General features: G+C 43.3%; 1 protein-coding gene across 2 annotated transcripts in view; it reads right to left on the reverse strand.

The window, feature by feature from the left end:
• Positions 1-13,038: 13,038 nt before the first annotated feature.
• The window catches only part of IFT56 (intraflagellar transport 56), a 48,382-nt gene continuing 47,285 nt past the window's right edge, over positions 13,039-14,135 (reverse strand). For both annotated transcript variants that reach the window (XM_009556596.2, XM_054075967.1), the window contains 2 exons: positions 13,244-13,367; positions 13,039-13,163 (listed from right to left, as the gene is read on the reverse strand). In XM_009556596.2, coding sequence (XP_009554891.2) covers positions 13,268-13,367 — 100 coding nt within the window. In that variant the 3' untranslated portion in view covers positions 13,039-13,163; positions 13,244-13,267. The remainder of the gene's footprint in view (positions 13,164-13,243; positions 13,368-14,135) is intronic.

Raw genomic sequence — 14,135 nt, forward strand, 5'->3', positions numbered from 1 at the left:
TTGTGTTTTTGTGTTTTTTTATTTTATTTTTGGGGTTTTTTTTGAGAATATCCTCATTTTCCATGTGTTTCTTCCTCACTATATCCTCCTGGTATCTTGGTTTCTCATGGTCAGTTCACTGGAACTGCTGCCACAGCAGCTGCAACTTTCATTGATGTGTCAGGAGATGGCACAGCCGCAGGTAGGATGCTGTTTGCGTAGCTCTTGCTAGAACTGCTGCTGCTTCACAAGAATCCCCTGCACCAACAATGTGGCTGTCATTCCCTCCTATGTTACTAAATTGCTTCCTGCCAGATCCGGAATCAAAGAATGAAAAAAAAAGCCTCTTTTTCCAAAACCAAGCACCAATGCCCTGCAAATCATTTGGAAAACTGATTTATCTACAGGATCCATCCCCTTTCTTTTTTTTTTTTTTTATTCTTTTAATTAAAAAATACTGTTTCCTGCAGAACTTACCTCTAGTTTTCTCTGCTCAGCACATGTGCTCAGAGTTACCAGCTGCTCTGCCACATCCTTAAAAAACCCAAAGTACTCTATTCAGTGAAGTAAACAATGGTTTAGAAGGACTGTAGGCAGGTAGAGAAATGCCAGATGTTGAGACTAGAAAGAGCGAATTAGGTAATTAGGACGTACTTTACCAGGACAGTAATACTCATGTATCACAATTTCAAGGCAGAGGAACCGTAACTGTGAACTTTATGTCATGTGTTGGTATAATGATCCTCAGGAACTGGTCAGGTTGGATGGGGCTTTGAGTAACCTGATCCAGTGCGGGGTGTCCCTGCCCATGGCAGGGGAGTTGGAACTGAATTATCTTTAAGGTCCCTTCCAACCCAAACCATTCTATGTTTCTATGACTCTGTGTTTTAACTGAAATTAATTTGGGAACGTCAGCATCTGAAAAGATGTTAGCAGACAGTGAAGATAGGTTTGAGGTCTAAAATCACTAGGAAATCCCTCCTCACAGGTGTACCCTTTATTTTTCTAAGGAAAATACAAAGGCAAAAAAAAATTACATAACTCCTAAGTGGTCACAAGAAAATGAAAACTACTGAATTACCAAAGGTAAAATAATATTTTAGCTAAAATCCTGGAATTTTCTTGTAGAAGAGCAAGAAGGGATGGGTCAGAAATAAACACAGATGAGATTTTGTAGAAAAGTACCCTGTAACACACACAACGTCCCTTTTTTCATTAAAAATACAAATATCTAGAAAGGGAGTGGAATTCAACAAACTGGTGAAGAAACTCCTAAACTGAGGAGCATCTGCTTGTGACATGTTGATTGTGTCTGACAATGGCATTTAAACCTTACTTAAACTGAACTTAAAATTTAAGGGGAGCTGCCTCTGGAAAGAATAGATTCCTTAATGGCAACTCTTTTATGATTCACATCTGCTCATTCAACAGTGTAAAACCACCAGATTGAGAGGGATTATGTGTTCTGGGGAGTTGTCCCTCACTTTTTTCCTCATTTGCACCATTTCTTTAATGATCCTGGCAGCAAGGATGCTTATCTCCCACACAAAGCCTGTTCCATCAGGCCAGCACCCCTGGAGGCAGATGAACATTACTAGTCTGTCTGAAACACTGGAGTCAGGTTATTGTCTTATCTCTGCTTGTTTTATTCTTTCCAGGAGTAATTAAAACCACACAAGAATATGAGAGTCACAATTTAATGTATCTCCCCCTTCCACCTGTAACACCTTTAAGGCAGATTGTCTGAGCAGGGAATTCTCAGCTTGGATGGCAGTGTCTATGCTAAGAGCAGTACTGACGCTGTTTGATGAGGTAAAAGGGTCTGGAAGTAATTCTTAGGAATACAAGAGCTCCTGTGTCATAGATTTGCTCCTGCTGAGGGTTTGTCTTGTGAGTGCTGTCCTAGGACATGAACACGCTCTCAGTGCCCATGAGAACAGAGCCAGTCAGACTGGCGTTGGCCACTTGCCCCTGTGATATTTTCTGGGTTTTTTTAGTGACACATAAGTATTTTAGTAATTGTCAGACATTTTTAAATTTTTTTAAGTACTCTAATATATTAAAAATAAATATAGTTACTGTTCAGAAAGAAGCTACCAAGCAGCGGAAGCTGGGGAGGGGCTCTTTATCAGGGAGTGCAGGGATAGGATGAGGGAGAATGGGTTTAAGCTGAAAGAGGGGTGGTTTAGGTTAGACATTAGAAAGACATTTTTTCTGGTGAGTGTGGTGAGACACTGGAACAGGTTGTTCAGAGAAGTCGTGGTTGCCCCGTCCCTGGAGGTGTTCAAGGCCAGGGTGGATGAAGCTTTGAGCAGCCTGATCGAGTGGGAGGTGTCCCTGCCAATGGGCGTATTAAATCAAGAACAGAGTAGCAGCAATGCAGCGATGATTTTAAGAACAAATGGAAGGGAGGTTGGAATTGGATGATCTTTAAGGTCGCTTCCAATCCAAACCATTCTATGATGCTATGGCTATTTACCCTTCCGAAAAAGAGAATTACATATAATACATACGTAGAATGCAAAGCTACCTTCTTGGAATCATAAAGACATACAACAGAGTATTTCATCGTGATCTTGCAGGAGTTTTACCTTGAAGGAATTTTCCTTATTTTTTCTCTAGTTCCTCCTTTGACTTTCAGACAGATTTTACAAAAACTCCAATTTCCTAAGAATTTTTTTCAACGCCTCTCAGCACTTTAGAAACTGCTTTTACTTACATAAAGTTCTACATCTAAATAAGTGCACGTTATCACAGACAGTTGAGGGTGATTGCATAAACAAATTACCACATTTTTAACATTCATACAAGCTTACAACCAGAGAAGTCAGAAGCATACTTTGCATGTGCAGTTCAGCATTTTCATACTTTCATTATTTTATTTCCAAGCCAAATTGCCTTCAAAAAGCAAAGCACATATTCATCACCGAGAATTAACTACATACCGAGCTTGCAGATTCAACACAAAGCTGCTTTTGAGTTGCCACAGCATTAAAAATAGCATCTGAAAAATTACTTATGAAAAGCGATTTTCCATACATGAATAATTTAAATAGACAAATTGAATTTTATTAAACTCTGTTTTCTTACCACCTTGAGTTGTATTTTGAGAAGACATGAAATTTAAAGATTTTTGAGCGTATTAAATCAAGAACAGAGTAGCAGCAATGCAGCTATGATTTTAAGAACAAAGTGAATGCTGTGTAGCAGCTATGCTTCTGAAACAAGCTACACGTTCTGTATGTCAGCTGTATTTCAAATATTGTTTTCCGGCCCTTAAAATACTTCCCTCTTTATTTGAAGAGCAATTGTATAGCCTGATTTAACTTGTATTTAGATAACTTATATTAACTTATATTATCAGAATTATTCCACACTGTTTTAAGAGACCGAGTTATTTCTTAGTTTCATATTGATTTCTAGTCTTCTGTCGGACTTGGCGTGTTTTACATATCTGGCTAAATCTTGTCTAGAATGCCTGTGAAGCCGAGTGAGGTGAGCGATGATCAGGGATGGGTTAAGGAGAGGAAAAGATATGTGGAACATGGCAGTACTTGGGCAGCACTTTGTGGTAGTCCTGTACGGGCAGTCACATCAGCAGATAGATGGGAAGGGAAAACACTCATCAGGGAAGGAGACCGAGTGGAAATGGAAAGCGGACACAGCAACAGAACCTGTTTGAGGATAACTGAGTGGGAAGTCTTGTAAGGCTCACCTCAGAAATTATTATACTTGGCTGTGACCTGAAAATAGCCCTTCTGCCTTTAAACAGTGGGGAAAACCACCATTGTTTTATATAAATTAGTAACTTCCCAGTTTGTTCCATGATGATTAAGCTCGGCACATGCAGCATCATGAATAAGTCAGACAAAAGTAAGATTGAACTTGCAGAATACCAGTGTTGTGATAACTATTGGTACTGGGAACACACGAGACTTATTATTTTTTCTTTTTTTTTTTTCTTCTTAGGCACATCTACCGCACATGGATTGATATTCAAGAGAGACATTTACTTCACCTGATGTGAATTCATTCAGCAGCTGTGAGAAGAAAGATGTTGTGTTTTGTCACATAATGGTCTCCCATATAATGGGCTCACCCATTGATGTGAGGCAAGAAAAAGATTGCCAGTAGCTTTAGAGTAGACGGACATAATGATTCCATCATCCTAGAGAAGGGCAAAATCGTCAAAGAAAATTATAGCTGTTATAATGCACAGTGTAACTCTTAAGAACTGAAGCATAGTTCTTTTCTACGTGACATAAGCCATCTCACCATTATTATATGTATTCTTAAAGGATGTTATTATATATTATATAGTTCTGCATTGTTGTGTGTGTTTTTTTCACAAAACCGACAACATAGAAGTTGCTTACAGTGAGCAAGGAACTGATGGTGGAATCCGAAGCTCTCCTCTAGTAAAGGGCCACCCTAAAGTGTGGTTTGAGGGCTCCAAAAAGCCATGCAATTCCTAGGTCCATGAAGGTGCAATTCAGAGGCAACAAACAGCACAGGGAGTACCTCACTTTTCAGTAACCCCTGTCTGAGAACAGCTACAATCTATCCAATGGCGTATTTCCTGTACCTAGACCCAGGTTCTTGAAGATCTACTTGTAAAAACATTTTATAGACCATTATTTATTTTACTGCATTCATGATTTTACATTCTCCTAAAGAATGACTAAGAACAATATAATGTGCGGCAATTAAATACAATAAGTAAGTATGAACTGAAACAAAACTTTTCATTTTATTTGAAGAATACCTGTCTTCTCAAAAGGTATAGCTCTTACTAAATATAACTTTACTTTTAAATCTATAAATACATGTTAGCTTAATTAATCAATTAAGCAAGATCTAGAAGGAATTTAGGAACTGTCCCTTGCCCAGAGATCTAAGATGCCTGCTTTATTTGTTCCAAATGGAAGTTTAACTCTACCAAGTCAAGAGAAAGCTTTTGGTGTGTGGCTTCTAAACGTCATTACAGGGCAAAAAAAAGTTGCTTCAAATTCCGCAAGCAGCCTTGAACAACTGCACTCCATCAATCTTCCTGGGATACTGTAAGGTTCATCTAATAAAGGACAAATGGTATTAGCTCCATGACAAAGGACTTTTACAGGTTTAGCTGAACACAACGATATTGCAGTTACACTAAGGCAATACATACATTTCTAATGTTGCATACCTAATTTATAAGTAAGGTGTAATACAGTACCTGTAAGGTACACATTAAATAAGTAGAGAGTGACAAATGATGAAAAGTAGCCATTAGTCATCATTAGCAGAATGTTTTGGGGGTTTACTTTAGGAGGGTCCTGAAAGGATAGGGGATCCAACAATATCCCTTGATGACTCACATAGAGATGTAAACCACCACTAATAAAAGGCTGCAGAAAATAGACTAATAATTAGTGAGGATAAGATTGTGACACAGAGGGATCTGTGTAAGCTGGAAAACTAAGCCCATTCGAACAAAATGTATTTTTTATGGAGCTAAAGGTAAGCTGTCCCTCCAGAAGGGTGGATTGGAAGGATGGATGTTAAGTCAAGAAGCAATTCAATGCAAGCTCCCCCTATGATAATACAGCAAAAAGGGTCAATGCAGCCTTTAAGCACACACATAGAACAGCGAGCAGCAGTACAGAGGAGCGTACTCCAGTGTCACACACAGGGATAAATTGTACCCAATGCTTCATGGCCATGTCTTTTTTAAAAAAACTGCTGACAAACTTAATTGCCAGTTTTCCAGCCTGGAAAATATCCTTACAAGGACTGCTGTCCAGTGCGGACAGAGGTGACTTGCTTGCATTTTATGCATACCTAAAGGTGATAAAAAACCCACCGAAAAAACAAACCATGGAATAGTTTGGGGTTGGAAGGGATCATCCAGGTCTAAACCAAAGAATGCTAGGATTTAATTACTAACAGCAAAAATGGACATTGGAAGAATCAAATATTAGAAAATAAAGCCAAACAAGCTGAATTTGGAATTAAGGTAAGATTTCCAGAAGAGCAAAGGCAATTTAATCATTTGAGTAAATTGCAAAGTACAATGATGCATTTTTCATTATTCACCTTTTTATTAAGACTGCTCAATTTTTTTTCTGGTAAATATTTCTATGGAAATAAAAGTTATTGGATTCAACACAAAGATCAGCAGATGAAATCTACCATCTTGCAATATGTAGGTTCAGGCCAGATTATCTAGTAGTTGATTAAAGACTTGATTTTAATGCTTACTTGTGATGCTTTCATGCAATTATCTGCTTAATTGGTGATCATATGAAGAGATGAAACGGTCAGAGGGAAGTCTGGAAATGAAACTCAAAACCAAGAGTGGCTGGAAATTACTTTTGGAGATAATCCAGAGAAAATGTGGTTAAAGAGTAAATCACTGGGCAAAACCCAGATATGTTCCTCCATGTATGTAGAGCTCCCATCCAGAGAAGCTACATGCACCAACAGCTACAGGTGTAATGGCTTATTTCATGCCTTAGTAGCTAACAGGCAAGTTCCTCGTTCAACCTTAGACAACTTTCCACGAAGGTCAATGAGCAATCTTCAAGCTGAGGGGACCGCATGAACCTGGATGTCCACATAAACCTACAGAGTTGAAACACGACTTGACTTTTCCCTCACAGCGAACTTGCCACCTCACCCCCCGTTTAGTACATTACTTGGCCTTTTACTGTGCTTGGATGTTACATGCTGGATTCCAGAATTAATCCAAGGGGCTTGCTGCTATATTGGATCAGTTCAGATGCTTGCCAAAGCAGACGTTATCCTGGAACTCACCTGCAGCAACAGATGGGATAAATGTCCTCTCCTGCAGTGTAATTCACTTAGATGGCGTTGGCAAAAATCCTGTTCAGGTATTACCAAGTTTAAAGGTTATCTTCCTTACCTATCAGGAATGGGTCAGTGCTCGACTATAAGTGGTTAAACAGTGCTTTGGGTATGGCTTTCTCTGCTGGTCACTATTAGTGGGATTGCTTGGACAGTACCGTCTGTGCATTCTCTATATCCTATTTCCAGGATCCCATGCTTATTCAGAGTGTAAGAAATAACTCTATTTTCCATAGTCTTCCTTTAAATTCTAACGATGCAGCAATTTCTTTCTGCCTTGCTCTCTCTTCCACTACATTATCTAAAATGCTGCTGTTTCAATTTTATATTCACTTACTCTTGACCCAGTAAACTTACCTGTTCCCCTGACTCTGCACATGCATTTTTCACTGCCTGCTTGTTCTGCATAGGTCACTTCTGTTGTTGTTTTCCATCTTTACTCCTAGCTGTCCTATTTAGAGTACCTTGACTCCTTAAATTCCCACAGTTCAGGGAAATACTGAAATGTCCAGGGATAAAATTTTGTTTACTTGACCCGAGAAACAGCTTTAGAAATTCTTTATTAACTTTCCTTTCTGTATCAGCTAAGGCAACTTCTCTTTGCATCTTTGCTCTCTGCAAATTACCTCAGATTAAAGGATGGAAGATATTCTTAGAACATAATTCTAGGGTGAAATAAACACAAATATTTCAGCACTTCTCTTGTTCTGCACTTTAATAGTATCTATATAATGGTTTCATTACCAAGACCCTAAATACTAGGCCAATATGCAATATATCTTTTATTTCATCACTGCTGAAGGCAAAACTCTGCAGTCCCCAGTTCTCTTATGTCTTAAATGACAAAAGCTTTGTTACCAGACAATAAAATGCACTGTGTTAAACCCTACATTATTTAGCATATCAAATATGACTTTATGACTATAGTGAACGAAGGTGACGTTATCAAGAACTTCTTCACTGGTCACAGAAAAAAAGATTTTAAATTAGTCCCCAAGCCCTTGTGGTGCAACGCCTTCACACGTATTTCAGAAGACACAACCAACATGTGAAAGGGTCTGCAATAGATTTGGATGCTCTTCAGCTCTCCCGCAGGTTAAGCTTCAATAAAGGGAGCAATTAGATGCATTTAACATCTGCTACAAAGCCACCAACTTGATTTTTCGAAGCTTTGTACCAAGACTCATAATTGTATTCCCGATCCGTTTCCAAGTTAATTAAACTGGGAGGGAAAACAAAAATGCCTTTTACAAGTGAAAGGTGTTTTCCAGCTGCATTCAGTGAAAATACTGCTCCTTTCACACCTCTTTTGAATCAGTGTAATGTTGCCCCTGCTGAAAGGCTCAATTACCATTGCTGGTGTGATGGATGAGTTTTGTAGATGTAAATACGTATAAAGTAGTCAACAACTCTCCATGTACTTACAGACACTTGAATGATGATATCCACAGTTTTTGCTTAAGGATGTGAAAATACAGACATGCTCTACAGCAGAAAGATGCATATGTTCCTTGTACACCCAGCCTCCTTATTTTCAGCATCAAATCACCCTAGTATTAGGACTAAAGCTTATCTTTGATTGGTTATTGAACGTACACTTAACAACCATTCACAAATCTGCCCTCTTCCACAGCAATATAGAATCATAGCATAGTTTGTGTTGGAAGGGACCTTAAAGCCCATCCAGTTCCAACGCACCTGCCATGGGCAGGGACACTTTCCACCAGACCAGGCTGCTCAAGGCCCCATCCATCTTGGCCTTGAACACCTCCAGGGATGGGGCATCCTGGGCAACCTGTGCCAGTGTTTCACCACCCTCATCGTGAAGAATTTCTTCCTAATGTCTAATCTAAATCTTCCCCTTTCCAATTTAAATCCATTCACCCTCATCCTATCACTCCATGCCCTTGTAAGAAGTCCCTTCCCAGCTTTCCTCTAGCCCCTTCAGGTACTGGAAGGTCACTATAAGATCTTCTTGGAACCTTCTCTTCTCCAGGCTGAACAACCCCAACTCTCTCAGCCTCTCCTCGTATGGGAGGTGCTCCAACCCTCTGATCATCTTTGTAGCCCTCATCTGGACCCGTTCCAACAGTTCCATATCCTTCTTATGTTGAGGATTCCAGAACTGGACACAATACTCCAGACAAGGTCTCATAAGAGAGATGAATAGAGGGGCAGAATCACCTCCCTCACCCTGCTGGTCACGTTTCTTTTGATGCAGCCCAGGCTACGTTTGGCCTTCTGGTCTGTGAGCGCACATTGCCGGCTCACGTCAAGCTCCTATCAACCAGCACCCCCAAGTCCTTCTCTGCAGGGCTGCTCTCAATCACGTCACCCCCCACCCTGTACTGAAACCACAGATTGCCCAAATCCAGGTGTAGGATCTTACACTTGGCCTTGTTGAACCTCATGAGGTTCTCACAGGCCCACTTCTCCAGCCTGTCCAGGTCCCTCTGGATGACATCCTGTCCTTCTGGTGTGGCAAGTGCACCATTCAGCTTGGTGTCATCTGCAGACTTGCTGAGGGTGAGCTCAATCTCACTCTCTGTATCATTGATGAAGATACTAAACAGCACTGGTCCCAGTACGGTCCCCTGAGGGACACCACTTGTCACAGATCTCCATCTGGACATTGAGCCATTGACCCCTACTCTCTGAATACAACCATGCAACCAGTTCCTGGTCCACTGAACAGTCCACCCATCAAATCCATATTTTTCCAATTTAGAGAGAAGGATGTTGTGGGGGACCATGTCAAAGGCTTTACAGAAGTCCAGATAGATCACATCCATTGGTTTTCCTGTGGTGTCCACTGCTGTGGTTACCCCAACATAGAAAGCCACCAAGTTGGTCAGACAGGATTTGCCCCTGGTGAAGCCATGCTGGCTGCCCCTAATCAACTCCTCATCCTCCACGTGCTTTAGCATGTCTTCTAGGAAGATCTGTTCCATGATCTTCCCAGGCACAGAGGTGAGGCTCACAGGTCGGGAGTTCCCTAAGGTTGTCTTTTCTACCCTTTTTAAAAATCGACACAACGTTACTTTTCTTCCATTCACCAGGGACTTCTCCTAACTGTCATGAGTTTTCAAATATCATGGAGAGTGGCTTGGCAACCACATCTGCCAAATTCCTCAGGACTCTGGGATGCATCTTGTCAGGTCCCATAGACTTATAAATGTTCAGGTTCCTCAGGTGGTCAGGAACCTGATTCTCCTCTACTGTGGGAGGGGCTTTACCACCCTGGTCACCATCTTGTTGTCCCACGACCCTGGGGGGTGAGGAGAGCAGTTGTCAGTGAAGACTGAAGCAAAAAAGTTGTTAAGCACCTCAGCTTTCTCCTCATCTGCTGACACGAGGCCCCCATTTTCATCCATCAGTGGGGGTATGTTCTCCTTAACCTTCCTCGTCTGACTGACGTACCCGTAGAAGCCCTTCCTGTTGGTCTTCACTTCCCTTGTCAAGTTCAGCTCCAGTGGGAGCAGTAGTAATGCATAATAGTCTGAAGGCATCATCAGGTTGGGAAGTTTCCTGGCAATACCTCTTACCCAGGCATCTGGGAGGGAGCAGACTTCCATGTGAATAGGGTCTGCTCGACATATTGGACCCTCTGCCCCTCTCAGTAGAGAGTGTCCTACAACTATGACTCTCCCTTCTGTCCTCGTGGTGGTTGTGGTAATATGGCGTGTGTGCTGTTGTGGTCTCTGGCCTTGCTCTGATGTAGGTGCATCATCCCGTACTTCTTCCTCCAGTCTGTCCTCCACATCCAGAGCCTCAAATCTGTTGTGGAGACACCTTGAGGTGGTGTGGGCAAGGAGGCGGTTGGTTTTCTGCCCCATTGGTGGACTTGCTTCCACTCACTACTTCCTTTTGAGCCCTTTCCTATAACCTGATGAGGGGAAGATATCAGATCTCTTTGATTCTGGGCTCTTACCAGTGGCTGAGTCTGCTCCTGTGCCCTGGAGCTCAGGGTGTGGTTCCATCAGTCTATCTCTAGCTCACTCTCCCTGATGCTCCTCAGCCTCTCTACTTCCTCTTTCAGGTCTGCTACCACACTGAGAAGGTCATCCACCTGCTCATACCTCACACAGCCATTGCCCTTGCTGCTGTTTCCTGTGCAAGCTGGTGACACTCCATGTAGCCTGAGATCTGCATGCCTACGTACTTTCCTGAGAGCTCAGTCTGGACCGACATGTCCCTTCTGGCAGGTGCAAAGGACACAGCCACTTGTCAGGCGGACCCCATGGCTGGGCTCCCTCTCACTGACTCACCTTACCTCTTGAGCACTGGAGCTGCGCCCTCCCTGCATGCCCTGCCTTTGTGAACTGATCTCGCAAACTGTTCCAGCTCACCCCTCTGACAAGCTTGCCCCTGTTTGCACACTCCTGTTTGCGGTGCTCCCTGGAGACCGTTTAAATCTCCTGTGGCTGCTTCCAGGACCGTCCCCATCCCTGCACAAGGCGCCACGTAGGAGCCACCGCTTCCAGGAGTCTGGCTTAGCCCGACGGGCTCCCTCTGGGGTTCCTGGCTTCCCTTGCTCTGGCAACCATCCCTTCGCCTTGATCTAGTGCCTGGCTGCAGCACTTACCGTGTCTGCCGCTGAACCACGATGATGTACTGCAGCTTGGTCACCTCCCACGTGAAAGAGCAGTAACAGGTAGTAGTCTGAGCGCATTACCAGACTGGGGAGTTTCCTGGCAATATCCCTAACCCGGGATCCTGGGAGGCAGCAGACTTCCCTAGAGTAGGGTCTGCTTGACATATTGGACCCTCTGTCCCCCTGAGCATGGAGTCTCCTACAACTATGACTTGTCTTTTCCTCATGGCAGTTGTACTAATAGAGAGGGGTGTTGTTCTGGCCTTGGCTCCTCCTCTGATGTAGATGGATTATCACCCACATTGTCCTCTGGTTGGTCTTCCACAGCTAGAGCCTTGTATCCACTGTGCAGAGGCACCTGGGGAGGCGTGGGCAAGGAAGGGGTTTGTTTTCTGCCCTGTTGGTGGACTTGCTTCCACTCACTACTTCCCTTTCAGTCTCTGCCTACATTCTGGTGGGGGGAAGATACTGAATCTCTTTGACCAGAGGCTTTTTCCAGTGTCTGTCTCCATTCCTGTTTCAGGAAACTCAAGGTGTGGTTCCACCAGTCTATCTCTTGCTCAGACTCCCTGATGCTCCTTAACCTATTTACCTCCTCTCACAGCTCTGCCACCAGGCTGAGATGGTCCACCATCTCACACCTCACATAACTGTTGCCTCCACTGCCCTCTGTTTCCAGTGCACACTGGTGGCACTCCCTGCAGCCAGAGATCTGGTCGGCTGATAGCACAGTCTGAGCTGATGTGTCCCTTCTGGCAGATGCAGATGAAGCAGCCTCGCTCAGTGGACACCATGGCTGGGCTCTTTCTCACCAACTGAGTTCACCTCCTGAGCATGGAGACTGTGCCCTCCCTGCATTAACTGCCTTTGCCAACTGCCAAGCCCTGCCCTTCTGACGAGTCCTGCCCCGTCTGCACGCTCCTGCATGCAGTGCTCTGGTCACTGGTGCATCCGAAGTGCCACTTAAATCCCCCACAGACTCTTCTGGGAATGCCCTGCCCCACGTCAGCTGCTGCGACCCAGAATCAGGAGCCGCTCACTCCTTGCTCCCTCTTGGGGGGGGGTGTCTCTCGCACCTTGCACACGCAAGAGCGTGTTTTCTGCCTCGACGTAGTGCCCAGCTGCAGAACTTAGCGTGCCTGTTGCTGAGTCTTGCCAACTGAGCTTGGCATTTTGGATTGATTAACCCTCATCTTCAGAATTAATATTAAGAGACAAAACAATCCTTATAGACAAAAATAAGAAATGTATTTATTAGTTACCAACATTTATCCAGAAAAGAACAGTGCTTAGAATATGGTTTGTATTTTACCCTACACAGGTAATACATAGAAGTCTATATGTACTATCTAATACCCTAGCACTGGCTATTGTCACCATCATCCTCTCCGCTTGCCCCATTCTGCATCTTGATGAAGTAGATTCGCCTCAGCCGTTTAACAAAAGATTCTTCTCCAGAGGCAAGCAGACTTGCTGAAAAAAAACGCCACAAAGCACCAGTAACTTGTGTTGAGAAATCTGGGGAACGCCTGAGGAGCACTTTGACTCGTGGACAGTTAGAATTACTACTAAAAACCTGAGAAACTTTGATTGAGGAATCTCAATCAAATTGGTGCAACGATCTGGTGCAACAGAAAAAGTACCAATAAAATTTTAAGGAAAAAACCCCAACTTGCTGAATTTTTTGGTCTCATTGCACTGAGCTGTTGCTCAGCTGGGCCAACCTGCTTGATAGTCGAAAGTCCTGCAAGGAAGGAGATACCCAGAATGCACAGGAGAAACAAAGACACACATCTTACAGCCACACACACAACAGGAACTGACCTGGTTCCCCACTTAAAGAGGGATTCAGTTCTCCTTGGCCCACTTTTTCATGATGCGGACAATGTATTCTACTTTAGAATTACTGGTGCTCTTCAGGAGATGCAGCACTTCCTGCAGACTCCCTCTACGAAGGGGAAAAGCAAAGATTTAAATGAGGGTGAGACCCAACTGATACAATAAACAGCCATCCACATCCAAACGATTTTGCAAAACATGGCTCCTAGACAGAAAGGTCACGTTCATCTGCAGAGCAGGAATAGGTAACAATGGAGAGCAGATAAGACCCCAGGGGACAAAAAAAAAAAAAAAAAAAAAAAAAAAGGAGGGGGCTCGTAAACAATTCCAACAAAGAAAGAAATCAAAAGCAAAAAAAAGCAAAATGTAATCAGTTTGGAGTTTAGTGCGCACATGCATGTGTATTTATATATAAATGCTTACTCTTGCAAATAGTACCCTGGAACAAAAGTAAGCTTTTTTTCTCTTTACTGTTACTTGCTTGTCTTCAGTATGGTAACACCTAGCTTAATGCTGCCAAAGCACCTTACACACGAATACAAACGGAGGTTGTTCAGCCTGGAGAAGAGAATGCTCTGGGTAGACCCTACAGTGGCCTTCCAGTACCTGAAGGTGGCCTACAAGAAAGCTGGGGAGGGACTCCAAGGGCATGGAGGGATAGGACAAGGGGAATGGCTTCAAACTGGAAAGGGAAAGATTTAGGTTAGACATTAGGAAGAAATTCTTCACTATGAGGGTGGTGAGGCACTGGCACAGGTTGCCCAGGGAATGCCCCACCCCTGGAAGTGTTCAAGGCCAGGTTGGATGGGGCCTTGAGCAGCCTGGTCTGGTGGGAGGTGTCCCTGCCCATGGCAGGGAGGTTGGAACTGGATGATCT

Source organism: Cuculus canorus, chromosome 1, assembly GCF_017976375.1.
Source record: "Cuculus canorus isolate bCucCan1 chromosome 1, bCucCan1.pri, whole genome shotgun sequence".
Lineage (NCBI taxonomy): Eukaryota > Metazoa > Chordata > Aves > Cuculiformes > Cuculidae > Cuculus > Cuculus canorus.